This window comes from Pelodiscus sinensis, chromosome 1 (assembly GCF_052426305.1).
Source record: "Pelodiscus sinensis isolate ZL-2025 chromosome 1, ASM5242630v1, whole genome shotgun sequence".
NCBI classification, from domain to species: domain Eukaryota; kingdom Metazoa; phylum Chordata; order Testudines; family Trionychidae; genus Pelodiscus; species Pelodiscus sinensis.
In genome coordinates this window covers 4,267,968-4,291,016 of record NC_143052.1, presented here as the reverse complement: position 1 = coordinate 4,291,016, position 23,049 = coordinate 4,267,968, and the positions used below count along the sequence as shown (strand labels likewise).

The 23,049-nt window shown below is 49.0% G+C and overlaps 1 protein-coding gene across 1 annotated transcript in view; it reads right to left on the bottom strand.

The window, feature by feature from the left end:
• TNPO3 (transportin 3) overlaps positions 1 to 23,049 on the bottom strand; it is a 75,944-nt gene that overhangs the window by 38,989 nt on the left and 13,906 nt on the right. The window contains exons 2-4 of the mRNA XM_075924792.2: positions 7,558 to 7,758; positions 6,044 to 6,117; positions 5,204 to 5,360 (exon numbers count right to left, since the gene is read on the bottom strand). Coding sequence (XP_075780907.2) covers positions 5,204 to 5,360; positions 6,044 to 6,117; positions 7,558 to 7,758 — 432 coding nt within the window. The remainder of the gene's footprint in view (positions 1 to 5,203; positions 5,361 to 6,043; positions 6,118 to 7,557; positions 7,759 to 23,049) is intronic.

The window sequence follows — 23,049 nt, the reverse complement described above, 5'->3', positions numbered from 1 at the left end:
AGCACTACATCCCAGGATACGGAGGAGCACGTGAGGGTTGGAGAATCGCACTCACGACTTCCGCTCCAGACAGGTCCGTAGCAAACAGGTCATGGACGTTTTGACAGGACATTTTTTCAGTCCAAAAATATCATTCAGTTCTAATCACGAAAGCACCGTACGCATTTCTAGAGCCATGCTGTCCTTCACACTGCACTGGCAATGTAAAGGAGCTTTCCCCCGCCTAGCTCCTCAGCACCCGCCTGAGCATGCTGCACTAGCAAAAAAGAGGGACAGAGTCTGTCTCTCTCACATGCATGACTGCCAAGCCCCCCGCCCCGGCCATCCCTCGCACAATGATTTACGTCTCTAGCAGTGACTCCAGGAGCCCAAAACAACCTGCCCGTGCTGCCGGAGAGGGGCGAGTGACCCCTCTTGCGGCTTCCCTTTGCTTCCCCATCAGAATTCATTTTTCTGCAGGGAAACAAAGAAATCTGCGGGGACATGAATCCTGCACGTACGCAGTGATGAAGAATTTCCCCAGGAGTTTATTTAGCATCTTTTCTGACAAGCCGGTAAAAGGCAGCAACTAGCAGGTTAAGCAAACAGAAGAAACGAAACGCTGGGGGAGGAGTCACAGGCAGCCACAAGGACACAAAGAGAAGAACAGACTGAAGAAACAGGAGCTGAACACAAAGTGAGATTTAACACAGGAGAGCGAAGGCAAGTCCAGACAGAGGATGACACTGGGCAGTGACTTGGAGGTGCTTGTTACAGGGTAGCAAAGAAAAGGGCAACACGTGCTATTGGATTCGGAGATGCTTTTGGGCAGTGGTGTCCCATCACTATGCAGGGAGCTCTATGGCTGGAGCACAGAACACTACGCCCAATTCTGAGCAACCTGGTACCAGAAAGACAGAACCATAAAATCACAGAACACTAGAACTGGAAGGGACCTTGAGAGGTCCTTGAGTCCAGTCCCCTGCCCTCTCGGCAGGACCAAGCACCGTCTAAGACCATCCCTGATAGACGTCTGTCTAACCTGCTCTTAGCTGTCTCCAGGGATGGAGATTCCACAATCTCCCTAGGCAACTTATTCCAGTGTTTAATCGCCCTGACAGTTAAGACGTTTTTCCTGTCGTCTGACCTAAACCTCCCTTGCTGCAGTTTAAGCCCCTTGCTTCTTGTCCTATCCTCAGAGGCCAAGGAGAACAAGTTTTCTCCCTCCTCTCTTTTAGATACTTGAAAACTGCTCTCATGTCCCCTCTCAGTCTTCTCTTTTTAAACTAAACAAGCCCAGTTCTTTCAGTCTTCCCTCCTAGCTCCTGTTTTCTAGATCTTGAATCATTTTTGTTGCTCTTCTCTGGACCTTCTCCAAATTCTCCACATTTGTCTTGAAACGTGCTGCCCAGAACCGGACACAAGACTCCAACTGAGGTCTAATGGGCACAGAGCAGAGCGGAAGAATGACGTCTCGTGTCTTGTTCACAACACTCCTGTTAATGCCACCCAGAATCATGTTTGCTTTTTTTGCAGCAGTGATACAAACAAGATGGAGGGAATCTAGAGAGCAAAGGGAATTTGAGATGGGCGAGAGAGTTGACTCACAAAGTAAGGTTACATATTCTACATATGGCAGGGCTAAACAACAACTAGAAGGGACTATAACAACGGTTTGCAAATGACCACGGGTGCAGCGTCGGGCTGAGAAGGGAATTCCAGCAGGGATGGGAAGAGAGGGGACGGGAGGCCATGCCCCCATCACTTTTACAGGTGGGGGGGTGGGACCGTGGGCGGGGAGTGGGTGGGCCACGTGCCCCGCTTTTAGGGTGCTTTCGCCACTCCTGATTCTGGCATCTGCAGTGAGGTGTGGAGGCAGTCGAGTGAGCACAGGAAAACGTAGGGTGAGACTGCTCAGGTGACAAAGGAAGTGGTGACCCACAGAGCGTTAGACAGAGCACTGAAGACCTGGGGAACGAACCTGCATTAAGCTTGGGATGCTTTTAAGGGAGGAGAATAAGAGAGCTTAGTAACTCAAGAGAACGGTTCCAGCTCCAACAGCTATGGAAACGAGAATGCTTATGGCCAACAGAGTTGCAGCAAATGGAAAGCAGCTGGAGGAAAAGCCCGGGGCAGGGACAGCAACACAGACACCGGCGCAAAAGGCAGCAAAAAGAGAGAAGCAGCGACAACGTGGGCGGCAAAGCAAAGAAATAATTTCTGTTGCCATCTATTATAATTATAATCCATCAGAACGCAGTGCCACCTGGGGCTCTAGGATATTAACAGCCGTACTGCGCACAGCCGGGGGCCTGCTGTATTTCCCCTTTCAATAAGCAATGTGAAGAAGTCGGAAGGCGCTCGCATTAATGTGCACCGGGGCTGGATTTCCTGGGTAGCCGTTCAAATGATTTAGTAGGAAATGAGTGACACGTCCTTGGGAAAACACTGTCCCCCATGGAGCAGGGTTGGCTATTTCTAGTCAGCTCCTTTCAATCTCTCTCCACTGCCGTGGAGACGGGTGGACTCGTTTCACTCCTCAAACCCAAGTCACAAGCCCCGCTGAGCACCCGCGTCCTCAAGCAGTTAGCTCCCTGGAGAGCCTGAACTCTCCTCAGAGGGCCACCAACAGGGACGTGGCTAGAAATTCACTGCCGGATGCCGACGGTTTCCTCCAGGCACATTTTTGCAGTTGCCACCATATGGTCCCTTGGGTGAACACTACGTGAGTGTTGGGAGCCTCTGCGCATCTTTTCAGGGTGAGGCACGAAGGGGGGGACAAGTCAAGCATGAACTCAGGGTAACCTTCTGAACAGGCCTTGGCAAAATATGGCCCGCGGGCAGGATCCGGGCAACCAAATCCGGGCGGATCTGGCAGCGGGAAGGCAGAGGCAGGCTCCCCTGCTTGCCCGCAGAAATGTGGCTGCGGGCTCCCTGCCTGTTTTGAAACTGGAGAGAAGGGGGGAAGAGTTTTAGGAGCCACCCCGCCCCCAGCACATTCCCATTGGCCAGTTTCTGGCAGAAACCAGCCAATGGGAGCTGCTTGTTGGAATAACTGGCAGCTAAGAAGAATCCCGCCCCCCTCTCCTGGGCTCAGTTATTCATGAAGCACCCCCATGGAGGCTGGCTAGGAAACGTTTTGGCTACGTCTACACTGCAGGCTTTTGCAGGCAAAGTGTGCTCATGAAGCGCTCATTAGCATGTGTTGCGCCGTCAGTTGCATATCTCTGCCCGTGCTTTTTGCGCACGAGGTTTTTGCACAAAAACAAGCCGTGGAGACGGGTCCGTTTTGTGCAAAAAACCCCTCGTGCAAGATCCCTTATGCCTCAAGAAAGGAGGGAGACAGGATCTTGCGCAAAAGGGGTTTTTTGCACAAAACGCATCGGCAGAGATATGCAAACGACAGCGCAACAAATGCTACTGAGCACTTCATTAGCGTACTGTCTGCTGGAAAAGCCTGCAGAGGAGATATAGCATTTAAGTCTGCAGGCAGGAAGGCAAGTTTGGCAGCTGGCAAGTAAGTCTCTTGGCCACCGCCTGCTTCTGGCATTCCAGCCCTTTCCTGCCCCAACTCTCTGTCTCCCCCCACCACACAACATACCCAAACCCTCTGTCCCCCTCTTACACTCATACCCCCTCCCAGATCTGGCACCCCAATCTCCTGCCCCAGATCTCAATCCCCTCCTACCTTAGGGCACATCCCATACCCCTGCACTCCAGTCCCCTGCCCTCGGTCACAACCCTGCCTCATCCCAACTCCCTCCCAGACTCCAGTCTCGCTCCTGTACCCCAGTCCTTACCCCAGGTTCCCTTCTGCACCCAACCTCTATTCCAGACCCCGCATCTCCATTCATATCAGGGAAGAACGTGGCCCTCTTGGAGTGGCCCCTCCCATCAAAAATTATCGCCCGCCCCTGCTTTAGAATCACAGAACCCTAGAACTGGAAGGGACCTTGAGAGCCATCAAGTCCAGTCCCCTGTCCTCATGGCAGGACCCAGCACCGTCTAGATCATCGCTGATAGATGTGTATCCAACCTGCTCTTAAATATCTCCAGTGATGGAGATTCTACAATTCCCCTAAGTAATTTATTCCAGTGTTTAACCACACTAACAGTTAGGAACTTTTTCCTAATCTCCAACCTAAACCCCCCTTGCTGCAGTTTAAGCCCCTTGCTTCTTGTTCTATCCTCAGAGGCCCAAGAGAACCACTTCTCTCCCTCCTCCTTGTAACACCCTTTTAGATACCTGAAAACCACTATCATGTCCCCTCTCAGTCTTCTCTTTTCCAAACTAAACAAGCCCAATTCTTTCAGTCTTCCCTCCTAGCTCATGTTTTCTAGATCTTGAATCATTTTTGTTGCTCTTCTCTGTACCCTCTCCAATTTCTCCCCATCTTTCTTGAAATGCGGTGCCCAGAACTGGACACAAGACTCCAATGGAGGCCTAACCAGCACCGAGTAGAGCAGAAGAATGACTCCTTGTACCTTGTCTTAGGCAGCCGTCAATCCCAAGGTGCTTATTGGGATAAATCAAGACCTTTTATCCTACAATTAACATTGAAGGTTCTCGCTGCTGCAGTCTCCTTTTATACAAAAAAGTGAATGGTCTGAAATCAAACTCCTCCTTCTTAATCTGCAAGTGGGGCCCACCAATGCACGGTATTGCAGACTCTGCAATACAAAGCTTTCACTGCCGTTTCAACAGCAGCGGTCCCTGCTCTCAGCCACGCACGGCTGACAGTGGAAAAACAACAATGGGCCTCAACACAGCCAATCAGGTGGCGGACATGCCATGGAAAAGTAACAATCATCCCCCCGTTCACGTAAAGGCATTCAGTGCCAGCGAGAGCTGCTGGACTGAAGGCCTTTGAGCGCACAACGAAGAGCAGACCAGCAAGTTTCCAACACACCCTGCACCTCACTAGCATGTCTCCAATCCTGACCTGAGGAACTAGCTCGGGGGGTAGCTAAGTCTCCATGACCAACCTCATTTTTTGGCCTGCTTACGGGTGGGGCCCAGCTGTGGCTGTGTCGGACTCTCACCTGCTACGGACTGGATCGAGAAAGCAAACAAACAGTTTCACACCAGCAGCTGCTAGGAGGCCTGATGGCTCTCTGACCGCTCCCAGCCTGGGCTGGACCTGAAACAGCCTCGTGGACGGTGCCCTAAGCCGCCCGAGCAGGCTGGTTTATCACTGGCCTGCGCTCCAGGGGATCGACTTACGAGAAGGGAGATCACTGTACTGGAGTAGTAAGCCAGGTCTTCGATGATTTCGGTACGGCGGTTGGCGCCAATGCGCAGCGATCGGCTATGAACCTCCTCTGGCAGCACCGTGAGGATCTCCAGCAGAAAGGGCAGTGATGTCACGTCATTGCTGTACCTGCAGCAGAGGGAGGGGCAGAGGAGTGAAACGGCAGGAGAAGAAAGGGGGTTGCCAGCACGCACAGTATCGAACGGGAGGCGCGTCTAAGCACCTTTAACACCCCAGCCGGAGAAGCGGAGAGGAATCTCCCAGACAGATTCAGGGCAGGTGTCTGAAACCACGTGGCAAATGTTCGGCTATAAAACAAACGAGCATCAGAGCCCCAGATTCAGGGCTTAGTTCTCATAGCAACCTTCCCGACAGCGTGACGCGCATGCGAGGGGCGGTGCCCTGTGTGGATCCTGCTTTGAGCACTAGTTACAGGGACAGTACTCGGCCCTTGCAGAAGGCGAAGGGAACATCTGGCAGTGCTAACCAGCTACTGCCGCGACCAGCTAAGATGCAGCATTAACTGGCGGGAAACTGCAGCCCAACCCGAAACCAAAGGCCGACAGCCACGTGCATGAGAAAGGGCTTGTAAAGCAATACAGAAACAGAGGGGAGAAAGGCTTCGACCGGCGCCCCAAAGGCTTTAGACACAGATTCCTGCCGCACTCTTCTGTATCCGTGCACACAAGTGCAGCCGGGCTTTCAGATCATTACCTTCGCTTTCGCATTCTCATTGGCTACGTCTTGCAGGAGCCGAGGGATCTGTTGGTTAATATTTTGATAAAACTTAAGGATATAAAACCAATACTTACTTTTCCACCAGTGTGTGTACACTGCCTTTCCAAGAAGCCATTTGCAGGGCGAGATCTGCTATTGCTAATGCGAGCTACAACGCAGGGGAGGAAAAAAAAGAACAAGACTAAGACCAGTGCTACACACATGATGTGCCCCATTAGTACTGCTAGGCAGGAAGAAAAGCATCCAGATCCGGTCGACAATGAGGGGAGAAGTCAGGCCCTCTGAGAAGTGAAGCCAGGCCCTACAGCTCTCCCCACAATCCCACGAGGACTCTCTCAGACCAGGAACCAAAGTATTATTGTTCTGCTGTGGAAGTCATGACAACGCTCACCACCCCATGCACCAGCCCAGGGCAGGGGCTGTAGGAAAGCACAACTTCTCACCCATGGCTATCCAATTTACAGAGAGTAGCGTGGGACCTCTCCTGTCTAAAACCTGCCAGGCTGTTATTGGTCAGACGTATTGCAGAGCATGTATCTCCTTGGAACTCAGTGCCAGGCACAGCCTACCGACAGGTAACTGTCTCACCTCTGGCAAGCGGAGGGGTCACAGGTGTGCGACTCACCTGTCGGTATGAGACCTGCACCTCCCACCCACTTGTAAATTATATCCGTCCTGGATGGCCAACCACCTTCTCCACGGTGGCAAACCTTCCCCCAGGTCTCTCTCACTCCAGTGCCTAGACACTTAAGCAGTCCCTGCCAGGTTATTTGCATTTCATTTGCAACGGACACGTACAGTCCCTCCGCTAGCAACAGCTTTCACTCTGGCCCCACCTGGCCCACGCAGAAGTCATATGAACATCCCCCCTGACTTCAACCAGCGCAGGATTAGACCCTTCAGGCTGATCGAGAGCCAACAGCTAGCGGGGTGGATTTCGACTTCAGCAAGTGCTCTGCAGTAACACGCAGGAGAGCTGAGTTAACAGCAAGGAGGAAGAATTAGGTTTTCAGTATCTAAGGTGAACCCAGCCCTGGGGAAATGGTAGCACCTCCCACTTGAGGCCTTCTAGTTGCCAAGGGCGTTTGGATGTGTAATTCAGTGTTGTTTGCGTAGCTGAGCAGGGAACAGATCCTGGCAAAGCTGCGCCCATCACCCTCCCAAAGCAACACAGAGAGGGGTAAAATAATTAACGCTCCGAATCCCTGCTGCTTTGATCGTTGGACAAGAAACAAGACAACTCAGCTGAGCCCACGTATGGAGAAACTGCTCTGTCTGGGGGTAAAGGGCTTTGATTGTCCTTGTCTTGCACCACGCTAAACCAAGCACAGCCAGGGAGCATGATGTTGGATTTCTGAAAGCCAGGAGAGAAAACCTTTAGGTGGCGACGATTAACGTCACTGTTTTGTGTCCTTTTCCGGAAATAAGGCACAGAATGGAGCTGGAAGAGCAGTGATGGGTGTTACAACACCACGTCCACAACACAATATCTGATTAAGATACCGAATTATTCACCCGTTATCACAGGAAAGTGGCACGGGACTGGGCTGAAAAATTCTCCCGCTCTGGGGAGGAACACAAGGCTTACCTGAGTTACAATGACGGGTGACAGGTCTTTCAAGTTCTGGATGTGGGACAGTAACGAGTCCCGCAATGAAGCATGCGAGTCTGTGGGGAGTTCATAGAACGAGGTCTGGATCTTCATTTTCATGGTCTGGGCTGCAAAGTAGCATGATTCCACATCCTGCCGGATCTGTAGCAACTGGTCTGAGATCTCCCACGCATGGACCTAAAGGCAGAATGGAACATTGCCAAGAGGCAGAGAACGACGCGGACTAGATCTTGGAGCAGCTAAGCATTTATCGCCGGGCTCAACAACCGCAAGTTTGCAAAAGGAAGACCCCAGAATTCCTGCCATTACAACCCCCTTCTTCGCAGGGAGACCTCAGCCGGGACTCCCTCCGCATCAGTCCCCTAGCAGAGGCTGGTTTCCAGAGACGCCAGGCCTGAGGACAACGACAATCGCCTTCCCCTGAAGGTAAGAGCAGAGCATGCAGCTGCCGCGGGAACACGTTCATGTCTCCCGTTACCAGGCGACTCTGGGGAAGAACTGGAGTCCGCTTTGCCAACAGACCTTGGTTTAAACATGCAAATGCTTACAGCTGTTCTCAAGCTGCGGTCACTGCCATTTCTTGCAGTGGGGAATCATTCTGATTTCAGCTGCAGAAGGCAACACTAGCCTTTCACCCACATCACCATGCAGCGGGCTGGGCAACCTGTGGCCCATCGGGGTTCTACGTGTGGCTGCACACAACGTTTTCTTTACCGCTGCCCACGTCAGCTGCCAGTGGGAGCCACGCATCCCATCAAAACGCCGCAATCGGCACAACCTGCAAATTCCCCTAACCCAGGAGACTCTTGCTTACGACTGTCAAGCCCACGGAGCTGAAGGAAGACCACTCATGCGGCCTACTCTCGAGCCTAGGTTGCCCATCGCTGCCATACAGCCTGAAGCTCTAGTTACCTGGGACTATCCAGAGTACAGCTTCAGGCTCCGAGCTGGTCCCTGCAATTTAACAAATGACTAAGAACTGCCCCTGAGCGGCGGATAGCTAACTGAAGCCATTTCGTGGGGATGAGGCAGGAAGGGAGAGAACAGAAAGGATGTGAAAATATTTTCGGGACAATCATTTGCAGTTAAACTTTAGATCTGCAAACGAGACCGGAATCCAGCTCGCACACCAACGACAAAACCCATCTGACTAGGAAATAACGAGGCAGCTAGGGCAGCCTTACAGAATAATCGTGATATCCAGGTAAGCTGGGACTCTACTACAGCCGAGCCAGGTGCAAAGCTACACTATTACGAACAACTAGATCATCCCAGACACGTATGTGTCTAACCATAGCTCCAGCGATGGAGATTCCACAACCTCCCTAGGCAATTTATTCCAGTACTTAACCACCCTGACAGTTGTAGTAAGATGAAGGCCTAAAACATAAGCCAATGCAGCACTGGCCTGGTCTGAAGCCTGGCTACCAACAGACAAAACATGGCTAGCTTAAAGCAAAGCTAAGGTGTGAGCAAGAGGCAGGCCCCTGCTCACAGAACTTGGCACAAACAGGGCTGAGAGAGCAAAACACTAATTGCTAATAGGCCCAGGTTCAGAACAGTCACTGGTACTGGTCATAAGTTGAAATCACATAGTACCACCAGCTCATTAAAAAAAAACCCTTGGTACCTACTCCTCACAGACACAGACCCAGGGTAAGGAAAGGGTCTAAAGTGACAGCATGATGGAGAGAGATGATCAAAACAAACCATAAGGTACAGGGTGATGGATGGTATCTAAGTAGTGTCAGAGGGTGGAAACGTGAGCAGTGAGGTGTGATTTGTTGTACCTGTTTATAAAGTGATGTCTTGGGGGGGGGCAGTCTTTGTATGATGTAGGGGGCAGTGGAAATTTCCCACTGATTGAGTCATTCCGTTGTGGCAAGTACATGTGCGTGGTGGTTCAGGAGAGTCTACTGACAACTGCGACTGTACTTTGCTTAACAATAAATCTGGCCTGGCACCTTCCATCCTCATCTGGTTTGTGGTCTTTGGGCCAACACGCAAGCAGCCTTTTGGTTATCATCATCAATGGAGCCAGAGGCCTGTGAGGACACCGCGGCAGTAAATCCTGACCCCACCTGAATATCTACAATATCTAGACACAACGCGCGTTAAGGACAGTTTCATCCTTTGCTTTGACTTCTCTGGGTTTCGTAGCTTTAAGACAAGTTCTCTCTAGTGCAGTTACTCCGCAGGACTTTCATTTCATTCCAAACACAGGTCTCTACTCCCCTTCCATGCATCATCCAGTCGGCTCTTTCAGGCCATTTGCCCAAAAGATCTTTGTCTCCAACACCAAGCTGACACTGCTCTAAAGCAGTGGTTCTTAAGCTGTGTTCCATGGCACACCGGTGTGCCGCGAGGCAGTCGGATGTGTGCCATGGAGAACAATAGAATTCAAAATGGCCACCCTTAAAAGGGGCAGGCAACCTTTTCCCCCGCCCGAATAATCCCCCTCCCCCCACAAACTTTTTTTTTCCGCTCAACAAAAAAATCCTTGCTGTTCCCCATAAAAAAAATTGCTTGGTGTTCCTCAGTCTTAAAAAGATTAAGAAACACTGCTCTAGTGGCTTTCATGCTCAGTTCCCCTGCAGCTGACGAAAGCGATAGCTTGGACAGGGCCCTGTTCCTTTTCAAAGCGAACTGAAGAGGCCCGAAGCAATTCCTAGCGATTCTGGATGAGATTTATGGACCTCTCAGGTGTTGTCTCCCTTAAACCAGATGTCTGTGCCGTTTGAAAGTTCTTGATCTTGTGTTACGTCTTTTCCAGCTGCTATATCCATCGGTGACAAAAATCTACTGCACACATTTTCTCTCCAAACCCCAGCTATCATTATACGAAAGGCCTTGCCCATGCCTGTCTGAACTAGCAAAAAACAGGCTCCAAAATGGTTCTAGTTTAACAATACTTGACTAGTGTCTGTAGACACAACTCTACCCTAGCAGCTGCTTCCAGCCCAGTTTGGAAAGCCAAGGGTAAGTAGCTGTAAACAAATCACGCCAGACTCCCAAGGTAATCTAAACAAGAGATGCCAACAGCAGTCCATGGCTCACCAATGGCCTGCAAAGTTTTTGGTCATCTGTAGGATTCAATACAGAGCACTGAGTAATGGGAGAGACTGGAAAGTTGGGAGAGGGTCAACAGAGGGTCTTACCGCAGGACCACACAGTAAAAAGGCTGGAGAACCTACTGCATGATTGACAGGTTTAGTTTAGTCTAACAAGACTACATGTCTGTGTTTAGAAAGGCTTCCAATTTAGTAAGAAAGGGCCCAGACATGGGGACGCACGAGGCATTAACACGTCTGAATTAACTCCAGTATATCTAGAAATTACATAAATTCTTCCCAGTCCGCTCCCCCATGGAGACAGATCTCATCAGGTTTCCTGGCCCATAAAAGAAACTTAAAAACCAAACTGAAATGTAATTATGGAAATGCCTTAAAGGGACACCAACTGGGGGGGGGAGGTCACAATTTTCAGTCTACAATGGCCACAAATATTGCCGATCGCTGCCATCAGCAAAAGTGTCTGTCTCCATTTGCTTACTTTGTGCATCCCATTAAACCAGGGGTCTCCAGCCAGTCGACTGGGATCTACTGGTCGATCTTGGAGCCTCTGACGGGATCCTGACTGGTTTGGCCAAGAGGCTCTCAAGTGCCAGCGCTTCAGCTGCTCCTCCCCCTACTGCTGCCCCTCTCCTGCCCCTCCCCTGGGGAGCCTCCTGCTTGCTGTGCAGGGCAGGGCAGGGGAGGGAGAAGAGGGTTCTGATGTCAAGGTGCCCCCTCTCCCAACCTGTATCCTATCTCCACAGAGCAGGGCTGGGGGCACAACAGGACTTGGGGTGGACTTTGCTGGCTGCTTTTGGAAGTGGTGCAGGGCCAGGGCAGGGGTGAGCCTGCCTTAGCTCCGCCACCCAGGAGCCACCTGATGTAAGCAGTGCCCAGTCGGAGCCCACATCCTGAAACCTACCCGTCATGAACCCCAAACCTGTCCCGAGCACCCTCCTAGAGCCTGTATCTAGAACTCCTCCAGCATCCCAACTGCCTGCCCCATGCTCAGCTCAGAGCCCCTCTCACACGCCAAATCCCTTAATCCAAGACCAGAGCCTGCACCCCAGCCCTCTGCCCCAGCCTGGGGAAAGGGAAGGAGAACGGGGGGGGAGGGAGTGAGCAGGGGCGGAGCCTCGGAGAAGGGGCACAGAGGAGGCGGAGCCAGGGTAGATCTTGGGCTGCACTTAAATTCAAGAAGTGATCTCATGCGGAAAAATGTTGGAGGCCCCTGCATTAAACCAAGAGTAAACTAGTCAGCGCAAGAGAGAAGGCCCTTGGTCACAGGGCACAATCCCCCGCTCTGGATTTCTCTTTGCCAGCAGTCCTCCTGCTCAGAGGTAAGTTCCCCAGTGTACTTCTCCCAAGCTTCAGTATGCCCTGTAGGCAGAGGATGAGCGATCTCACCTCTCTGAAGTCTTGGGCTTCTCGGCCCTTCCCTCCACAAACTCTCCCCCTGCCTGTTCCTCTTGTATCTCTCCCCAAGCTGAGGGGTTAATCACCCTCCAACCCCCTAATCTCCCCCCAACCCCCAGGGAAGTTTGCAAAGGGAGGAGTCAGCTAGTGCTAGGCTCCTTCCACTCTGCAGAAGATGCGCATAAACAAAAGAGCACAAAATCCCTCTAACAATTGCAATCGATTAAAAAAAAATAACTGGAGATAGAGAGGATTCTCTATCAGGAACTGGACTGTTTAAGCAAAATGCAGGACAATGTAGCACTTTAAAGACTAACAAGATGGTTTATTAGATGATGAGCTTTCGTGGGCCAGACCCACTTCCTCACTCTCCCCACCTCTAATATCATCAATTCACAGACACTTACCTCCCCCCCCCCCCCGCATCCCCCTCCTGTTCTGAAATGTGATTTGTCCTTTTCATATGTGTTCATTTTTTTTAATTGTATCCTTTGGTATATATGGTTGTGACTAGTTTCTTCCACTATTTGATCTGAGGAAGTGGGTCTGGCCCACGAAAGCTCATCACCTAATAAACCATCTTGTTAGTCTTTAAAGTGCTACATAGTCCTGTATTTTGCTTCAGCTACACCAGACTAACCCGGCTACATTTCTATCACTGGACTATTTAAGTTAGTCAGGCTGAACAAAAATATGAGTTGACAACACTCCCCAGCATGTGGTAGCCAAAGTAGTGCCAGGCAAGAGGGCAGACACGGCCAAAATGCAGTGGCCGTTTGGGGTCCAATGAAGATACATCTCATTGATCTCTGTATTCATCATTTTCTCACTGAAATTTTTTACTTTGTAACAAGTCCTTTTAGCTTTGTAATAAGCCTTTGGCTTTGCATTATTAAGTCCTTTGATAGACTAACACGGCTACCCCTCTGATCCTTTGATAGAGAAACTTTTTGCTTAAGCATGGAAACTTTGTATGAAATCTTAAGAAACTTTGTATTAAGCCTTTGTACACCTTGTACTTCATAGAATAGTTCTTTTGCTAATTGATTGCCCTATTCAGTGAATGAGGTGTGAAAGGCAAGCACCTCCCGGCACTATAATGGTTGGAGAGGGGATGCAAGCCAGATCCAAGAACAATGAGACCTGTGAAGTGGGTTCATTGAAAGAAGACTGGACATACAGACTGGGAGTCAGCAGCAAGTGCGCACCTGGCAGCATTGAGACACCACCCAGAGGCAGGTGCCACAGACGACTAAGTGCACATGCATGTGATGACTCTCAGATGATGCACATGCATGTGATTAACTGGTAGAGAGCTGCATGAGAGGGGGCTATAAATCTAAGGCATCTTGCAGGGGGACCCCGGTTTTCATCTTGTCAACATGGGAGCAGTGATCTGGATGGGCAGAAGCCTGGCTCTACCCCTCCCCCACCTAACTCACCTGGCCGGTGAAGTTAGGCGGAGCAACTATTGGTAACAACAAGATGGCGTGTGCGCGCGCACATATGTGTGTGTGAGAGAGACACAGAAATATATCATACCCATATGATAAGAGCTGATTGCTATATGTGATGTTTTGCCTTTCCCCCTGAAAAGATCCCGTGCAGGACTTTGAAGTACAACACCAACACTAACCATTCACTCTGAGGCCATAGGGATTGGAAGTTTCCTGTAGGGTACTGCTAGTTTGGGGAAAGACAGCGGCATGTCAGTGACGGAGTCATTAAGCTGAAACTGGACTCTCCTGAGCAGGTTATTTCTCCTACAGGCCACGGAGGGAGAGAGGGAGGTAATGTTGTATCTATTTTTAAATGCTTGGGAAGCACTTAGACATGACGGTGTGATGTAAGCACCTAACCAAGGCCTTGCTCCCTAGACTGGTACAATCCACAGCTCTAGGGGGAGTAGGTGGCCGTATACATAAGAGCTGTGTGATTCAGAATTAATTCAGAGGGGAGTCACAGCCGAAAAGCCTGCCTTAGATAAGAGGACAAGAACTATCATAAGGTAAGAATTCTCGCGGCTCCTCAAAGGTACCAGAGAACCGTATCTGCCTCTGCGGTCCAAAAAAACCCAGTCAAACATTCGAGCTCTCTCGGACCCTTTAAGAAGCCTAACTCACTTGTAAATGAGTCCGCCCAAAGATAAGTGTGGAAACTGATGTCAGCACTACATCACCAATACGTGTGAATTTCATTTCTAAAACACCACAATTTCATTTCTAAAACACCACAAATAACCCCCACACATCTATTTCTATAGTCACATCTCTGAGCCACCCACTGATCGGCTGGGTAAGGAATGGGAGCGGAGCACTATTTTCTACTAGACAAAACCTCCCATGCAGTGGCTCCGATCTGTACTGAGTTCAGATTGAGTGACTGAGAACACAAAAGCTTCCCTCTCAAAATCTTTAAGGAGGAGGACTTTGTACTCCACCGGCATATTAAAATAGAAACATTTTCAATATTTACATCCCTGCTTGTTCACAGTCTGCATTTCCTTCTGTTTAGATGCTGAAAAGAAAGCAGCCAGTTTGACGACATTCTGTTTCTAGTATATTTCATAGGTTTGAATTGCAAAAACCTAAGGGGGAATTTCCTGACTCTCCTCCCCACCAGTGTTCCCTGTAAGCTGAGCACCTGGGCGGCCACCCAGCTGATTAGCAGAGCGCCCACATCTGCTCATAGCAGACAACATGTGTTTCTATTGGTGGTGCACATCTGCACATTCCTCGCTGCATAGAACAAACTTTATTCTGCCCAAGGATGGAAAAACTTTCAAGGAACATTGCGCCCCAGCCTTCAAAAAACTTTCTACTGGAATTTTCAAAACCTGTCTCAGAATCATTTCCAATGGACAAAGCCTCGATCAGCACTAAATTTAATATATCACCAAGGCTCGACAAACTATAGAATCCTACTTGCCATGGGCGAGTAATTTCAGCCGCGTGCCCTGTTTACCGGCGGCACGTGCATGTGTAATGCGGCTCTTGCGCATGCGCAGTACGGGGCTGGCGAGCGGCTTTCGCCGCCGTTTGTCAAGCCCAGTACATCACTATCTTTTTAGTTGACTGGAAGGATGATGGAGTGGAAGGAGAGGCAAAGTTTACACTGGAGTTTGCCTTGAAAGTAAGTAAAACTACACTGCTATAACCCATGTTGCATTTCAGCCCACTTTAAAAAAGCATCCGTTAACCAGCGCTAATCACAAACCAATCCATAGAACTCTACCTTCGGAACGTCGAATACCCTGGAAACACCAGGTCTCTGCTACCAGTCTCTACTGCACACTACTTTTATGAACTTTTCAAACAGACAGAAAGCTATTAAAGCAGCAGCAAAACAGACCTCCCCCTCCAAGGTGGAGTTCCTATCCTGAAATCTACAGTTTTCTAACGAGTAATGATCAAGTACACGTAATATTTGCATTATATGTATAAAAATAAATAAAAGATATCTCCTGGAAGATTTGAGTTTAACTCAAAACATGTAATGCAGATTTACCAGCCCAGTGGCTTCTGTAATTAGGGGAAGAGGGATAGCTCAGTGGTTTGAGCATTGGCCTGCTAAACCCAGGGTTATGAGTTCAATCCTTGCGGAGGCCATTTAGGGATCTGGGGCAAAAATTTGTCAGGGATTTGGTGCAGGGGACTGGACTCGATGACCTTTCAAGGTCCCTTTCAGTTCTAGGAGATAGGCAATCTCCATTAATTCTGTGGTTTTAAAGACCTTGAGATACTCCCTACAGGTGAGCAAATCAAGGCCAGGCATTGAAGTCTCTTGAGGTTTGTGGAAAACAAACTTCTCATAAGACACTCCTTTGGTATTTTCAGCTCCACACACACTGCATTTCTGGAATAAGTGGTAGTTTAAAAGCAAAACAGAGTGACTTCTGAAGGAAGGAGCAGATGGACAAATCTGAATAGTTTAATAAGCAGAGAAGCCACAGTGCTGACTGAAATACCTTCAAAGGGTGTGTTATTTTCACTCAAGACAGAAGCAGGCAAATCAGGGATAGCATTGTATTTACCACCTTGGGAAAAATTAGTTAGTCCCAATTTTATGGCATTTTCTATTTTAAAAACCATTACACTTAATTTTAATTTCATATTCAAATGATAGATATATATTTAAGGCTGTAAAACTAAAAAGTAAAACTGCAGTGGGTATAATACTAGTATGTAATTATATTAAACATCAGAAGGTCTATATATTTCAGTTCAGTATTTTAGGAATAACTCATATTACAGTTTTCAAAATAATATAAATGCAATTATTTTTCCCAGCTTCCTGATTTAAACTGGGTTGAAGGCAGGATTTACCGGCACCCTGTCCTAAATGAGTTTTTCCCCCTGGGAAACTGCCAAAAATACATGACCTGTGCGCCCACTGCAACCAACCAGCACAAGTCAAATATCCAATACGCAAATCACTCAGGCATAATCTAATAAAAAACTATGGAAATTACTCAGGGTAGTTTACAGCAATGAATACTAAGAAACCCTTAATTGGTTCAAAGAATTTTGAATGAAAAAAAAAAAATCTTAAAAACTCAAATTACTGCAAATTCTTTTCCCGTTCATATTACAACCACCATTATTAAAAGTCAAGGACTTGATCAGCGTAAATCAGGGGTGGGCAAAAGGGCCTCCGCGGGCTGGATCCAGCCTTTAGAGGCCCTGCTGCTCCCCTGCCCCCAGGCCAATCATGACCTGGGGGCGGGGGAGTTGCGTGAAGCTCCCTTTGCCCTGCCCCGGCCCTGCGAGGAGCCCATGACACTTCAAAGTGCCACGTGTTCCTCACATGGCGGGAGGAGGCTTCCCTGATTGGCCTGGGGGTGGGAGAGTGTGCCAAACCTCTTCCAGGGCATGAGTGCCAAGTGGGAAGGGGGGAGGGGAGGGGAAAGCCCCACCCCTTCCCGTTTAGGCCCCGCCCCTTCCAGAGTGGCCCAGGGCCACTTCAAAAATGTTTGATATTGGCTCCCAGGCAAAAATGATTGCCCACCCCCGGCGTAAATGCTGCTCTGAGAACATAAAGGATGTTGCTGGAACGCTAAGTTGCTCACAGGGTTTGTTAGGCTGATGGTGAACAAAAAGTTGAAGTGCTCATGGCTAAGAACCAGTTATTTGTATTATTTAACCAACGAAAGATCACACCCAGAGGGTTGGATTTGTTAATTTACACAGCCCGTTGGACACAAAACAAGCCTCTTATGGCAGGTTCATAAATGACGTTGCAACTTAAACAAGTTACTACAGGTGTGTCGACACAGCAACAAACCAAACCAAAAAACGCAAGCGCCCAATCTTTATGTCAGCAAGCCTCAGTCAAACGACTCAAGCTCGCACAGTGGGGGTAAAAATGGAACGTCTCCACTGCTGTTTTTAGCCCTAGAGCACAGCCCCATGTCAGCTAACCTCAGCTCTGAGGCTCACTGACACGGCTGAGTTGTTGTGTCCCGTGTCAAAATAACCCTCCAGGTCAGTCACTTCGGGTAAGTTCTCAGAGGGTCACAACAAAGGGAGTGAGGTGAGTAGGGGAGATTGTAAAGATTTCCCGTTTTTTCCCCTCCTTCTGGGAGTTCCTCCCACAAAGCCCGAATAGTCCAGTGTCTAAAGTCGTACACTAGGAGTCAGGGTTCGATCCCCGCCTCTGCTGTTCCCGCGCTGCAGAACCTCAGGCAATACAACTTATTCCTCTCAGATTCAAACGCTTTGAGCTCCGGGGTGGAAAGTGCCATCTAGCTGCTAATGGGCAGTAGAATCTTCGAACTGGAAGGGACCTCGAGTCCAGTCCCCTGCCCTCAGGGCAGCACCAAGCACCGCTAGATCCTCCCTGACAGGTGTCTGTCTAACCCGCTCTTAAATATTTCCAGTGATGGAGATTCCACAATCCCCCTGGGCAATTTACTCCAGTGTTTAATCACTCTGACAGGCAGGAAGTTTTTCCTAATGTCCAACCTAAACCCCCCTGGCTGCAGTTTAAGCCCCTTGCTTCTTGTCCCGTCCTCAGAGGCCAAGGAGAACAATTTTCTCCATCCTCCTTGTGACCCCCGTTTAGATATTTCAAAGCTGCTCCCATGTCCCCCCTCAGTCTTCTCTTTTCCAAACTAAACAAGGCCAATTCCGTCAGTCTTCCCTCACAGCTCTCGTCTTCTAGACCTTTCAGCATTTTTGTTGCTCTTCTCTAGACCTCCTCCAATTTCTCCACATTTTTCTTGAAATAAAGTAATGAGATGCTGCCCCTTTCTACAAAGTCAGCCTTGCGTTTCAGTGCTGTCTGCCACCCTGACTAAGAGTTTATATAACAAAATCCAACCCAGTGGGAAGGGTGAAAACATAAGAATGGCCATACTGGGTCAGCTTCCTTTGATTTTCAACCTGCTGCCTAGTAACCCCAACTCGGCCACTTCTAGTTTGCGTTATGGGGAGGGGTAAACAACACTTCCCTACTCACTCTATACCGATCACGATTTTATAGATGGTCATACCCCTCCAACAGAGGAGCAACCCCAGTCTTTGTAGTATGTCCTTGCATGGAAGTGAATAAGGAAAAGTTATTTACGTGTTTCCATAATACAAGAACTAGGGGCCACCAAATGAAACTAATGGGCAGCAGGTTTAAAACTAATAAAAAAGTTCTTCACACAGCGCATAGTCAACCTGTGGAACTCCTTGCCAGAGGAGGCTGTGAAGGCTAGGACTAGCACAGAGTTTAAAGAGAAGCTAGATAATTTCAGGGAGGTTAGGTCCATAAAAGGCTATTAGCCAGGGGATAGAAATGGTGTCCCTAGCTTCTGTTTGTCAGAGGGTGGAGATGGATGGCAGGAGATCGCTTGAACCTGTTCAGTTCACTCCCTCTGGGACACCTGGCATTGGCCACTGTCGGCAGACAGGATACTGGGCTGGATGGACCTTTGGTCTGACCCAGTACGCCCATTCTTATGTTCTTATGAACGTAAGAACGGCCGTACTGGGTCAGACCAAAGGTCCATCTAGCCCAGTAGCCTGTCTGCTGACAGTGGCCAGCGCCAGGTGCCCCAGAGAGGGTGGACCGAAGACAATGATCAAGCGATTTGTCTCCTGCCATCCATCTCCAGCCTCTGACAAACAGAGGCCAAGGACACCATTTTATCCCCTGGCTAATAGCCTTGTATGGACCTAACCTCCAGGAAATTATCTAGCTTCTCTTTAAACTCTGTGCTAGTCCTAGCCTTCACAGCCTCCTCTGGCAAGGAGTTCCACAGGTTGACTATGCGCTGTGTGAAGAAGAACTTTCTTTTATTAGTTTTAGACCTCCTAGCTGTTCCAGACACTTAGTCATTTCTGTTACCCATTCTGCCCTCTTTCCAACTCCAATACAACTTTTTGAAATGGGATGACAAGAACTGCATGCGTCTTCAAGGTGCAGGCATAACACCGATTCTTACTGTGGCACATTTTCTGTTATCTAACCCAGTGGTTCCCAAACTTTTGTACTGGGGACCCCTTTCACACAGCAAGCCTCGCAGTGCCACCCCTCCACCCCAAACTAAAAACACTTAGCCGCAATGACTGCAAAATCTTTTTGAGTGATACCAGCTAATTCAGGCCCCATCATTTTGTACATATAGTCGGGATCACCATTTTCAACGTGTATTACTTTGCATCTATCAACACTGAGTTTCATCTGCCATTGTGTTGTCCAGGCACCCAGTTCCTTTAGATCTCTCTGTACGTCTTTGCAATCTGCTTTCGATTTAACTATCTGGAGTAATTCTAGACAGTATGCGTACATTGTAATTAGACTCCTGTGGCTGCACCAAGCCAGCTGGCTCAGGCTGTTGGGCTGTTTCATTGCAGGACAAGTGTTTGGGATCAGGCTCGTCTGGGACCCTCCTATCTTGAAAGGTCCTACAGCCCGTGCTACAGCCTAATCCCAAATGTCTACAGCAGGGCTACTCAACACGTGGCCTGTTCGTTTGTGGCACGCGGGGCGGTTTGGGTTTACATGGGGCTCAACACGCGGCCGGGATCCTTTGAACACGGGCTCCACTGGGAACACACTCCACAACAGTGTCTCCCAGGCGGGATGAGCATTGAAAGATGCATGTGGACAGATGGACTGGCACAGACGGGTACAGGGTGTCGGTGTTTCTAGCCCCCAGTGGGGAGGAGGTGTCAGGAGCGCTGGGGCACTGTGAGAGGCACTGGCTGCTTAGCCTTGTGGGCAGAGCCTGAGAAGTGCCGACTGGCTCACACTGGCCATGTTTGGTCTGGCGCTGTGGCTGGGCAGCCCTGCTTCCGTCCCGCACGGAGCAACAGACTCCTGCGTGGGGACGTCAGCACTGCTGGGAATCCAGGACGGGGCTCTCGGGCACCTGGCCTTTTATGCCTCTCATGTCCAGCCTGACTCGCCCAGCTCGACTCGCCCAGCTCCCCACCCGCCGCCAGCTGGAGTTCTGGCTTGGAAACTTTTCCTTTTACAGTAAAATCACTGCAACGCACAACCTGACGCTTCAAGTGAAACACCCAAAACACCGGGATACCATTTTCTTTCTAAGCCGAAGCAGTTTTTGTTTGAGGTGTTAAAATTGTGAAGCCAAAACAAAAAAAACAGTCAATATAATGGTCTTCTGCTGAGATGCATTTTAGTAGTTCAATTCCTGGACTGTCATTGCTCATGAAAAGTGCTGTCCTACGGGTGGAAATCGGGGAACTATTGCATTTTATTAATATCAGCAGAACTGACTTAAATGGGCCTGTGTGTTGTGCAGTCTTGCCTTAACCTTTGTATTCATGCCTGCCCGTGTGAAAGAAGCTATTTGCATAGATACACATATATTTGCATGTCTATGCAACCACCCTTAAGGTGCAGCCCTCGGCAAGTGCTGCGAGTATCATCGTGGCCTGCGGGGCTTCCAAAGTTGAGTAGCCCTGTACTACAGTGTAGTTAGGCACACAGCCTGAGCCTGCATTACTTAGCACAATCCAACTGCAGATTTATAACTGCAGTGTGGACACATCCAAACTGTCTCCACACTTTACTACAGACCCCTTCTTCCAGATTATTTACGACTGCGTTAAATAGCACTGGTCCCTGTACAGATTACAAAGATTAAACAGATGAAAAATTCAGCAGTTACACGTTCACCTGAATACATGTATTTAACATTCCTAGGACACCCCACGATTTAACTCTCTCCACTGTGAAACTCAATTTATTCCTACACTTTGCTTCCAATAGTTAACCAGCTATTGATCCATGAGAGGACTTTTCCTCTTATCCAACAGCTTAATTTGCTCAAGAGCCTCTGATAAGAGATTTTTGTCAACACATTTCAGAAACTTCAAGTACGCTATATCCACTGGATTCTCCTTGTCCGTGGGTCGCTGACATCCTCAGTGAATTCTTGTCCAAAAGTTGAACCTCTTGTCTGGCACACTTGAGACCTGACCGGTACCAAGCCAGAGAATTTGCCAAACCACAGGACGTCAATATTACTTAGCAGCGTTACCAACACTCCCACTGCTTCCTGGGCTCTTAGATATTTAGGGTACGTTAGAGCTAAACCACAGCACAGAACAGAGCCAGTTTTGGTAGTTGTAGACAAACTTTATGTGCCTGCAGGAAACTTGGCCACTCCCTTGGTAAGTGGACATCTGGCTAACTAGCATCATGCCAGACCATGTATGGTGCTAGATTAGAGAGGTTCAACCTGTGGATTTGGAGAGACATGATTCCCCTTTACAAATGCCATGCCGACTCTTCCACAACCTTACCATGTTCATCCGTGTCTGAGAATTCTGTTCTCTACTATTGTTTCAGCCAATTGGCTTGGTATCGAATTCAGGCTTCCTGGCCTGTAACTGCCAGGATCGCTTCCTGAGCCTTTTTAAAGCCACAGGTTAAAAACCACAGTAGTAGTTGTGCAATTTCATATTTGAACTCTTTCAAAACTCTTTGGTGAAAACCATCTGGCCCTGGCAAGTTTTGACTGTTTAATTCCTTGTATTCCAAAATGTGGAGCAGTTCCTCAGATTTGTCACCTGAAAAAAAAATGGCTTGCGTGTGGGAAAACAAGCTTTTGGTTCCTGGAAGATCACTGCAGCCTGATGGAAGGCAGGTGAACTCTGAACAGGACTGCTGGAAGAGCTTCCACAATTGCATTTCGTTTGAAGATGGAGGAGGAGCATTTGGCATCTAACCACCTAATCTCAGGTGCATTGTTCAAGAGAGGCAGGGGAGGATTTTTATACTGGTATTTCCGAAAGCTGCCCACTGCCTTGAATGTTCTGCAGCCATCCACAGCTCAGCCAGCTTTTAACTGGCATGTTCTAAATCCTCCTATTACACTCCGCAACCCATGCGAGAGGAATCCTCCATTTCAAAGTGTTTTGTCACCATATGACTCACTGCTACCCGGTTGTGAAACCGTCAGCGCCAGTGAAATTGACTAACCCCCCTTTTACAACACATCCTGATCTGAGCTGAGTGCACGTAATCTGCCAGTCATTGTTTAACAGCAGTAATCCCTTGCATAAACACAACCAAACCCCAACCCAGAGAGTCCAGAGCTAGTTAGTTAAAACTTCCACCCACTGTCTCTGAGAAGGAAGTTCATTAGATCTAGTCCAACTCCACCACTGACCTCCCGTGACTGAGCAAATCATGTAGTCTGTGTCTGAGGGCTTGTCTACACTAAGGATGTGAACAGATAACTGGATTACCCAGTAAGCATCACCCTTAACAGTTAACCGTTACCAGGGAGCAGACCCACTGCTCAGCAAGGGCGGAGGGCTATTCCAGACCCACGGGCTAGGAGTCTGCAGCCTCACATCTGTAGTCTCCACTGGCAAGTTACTGCACTGTAACCAACGTGCTCAGAGGTGTGAAACACACACACCGGCCCAACAGATCCAGTTACAGTGCTGCAAGGCACCAGTGTAAGCAGGCTCCCATTGCTGGGAGCTATGCCCCTACATCAGGGGTCTCCAACCTTTTCAAGCACAAGATC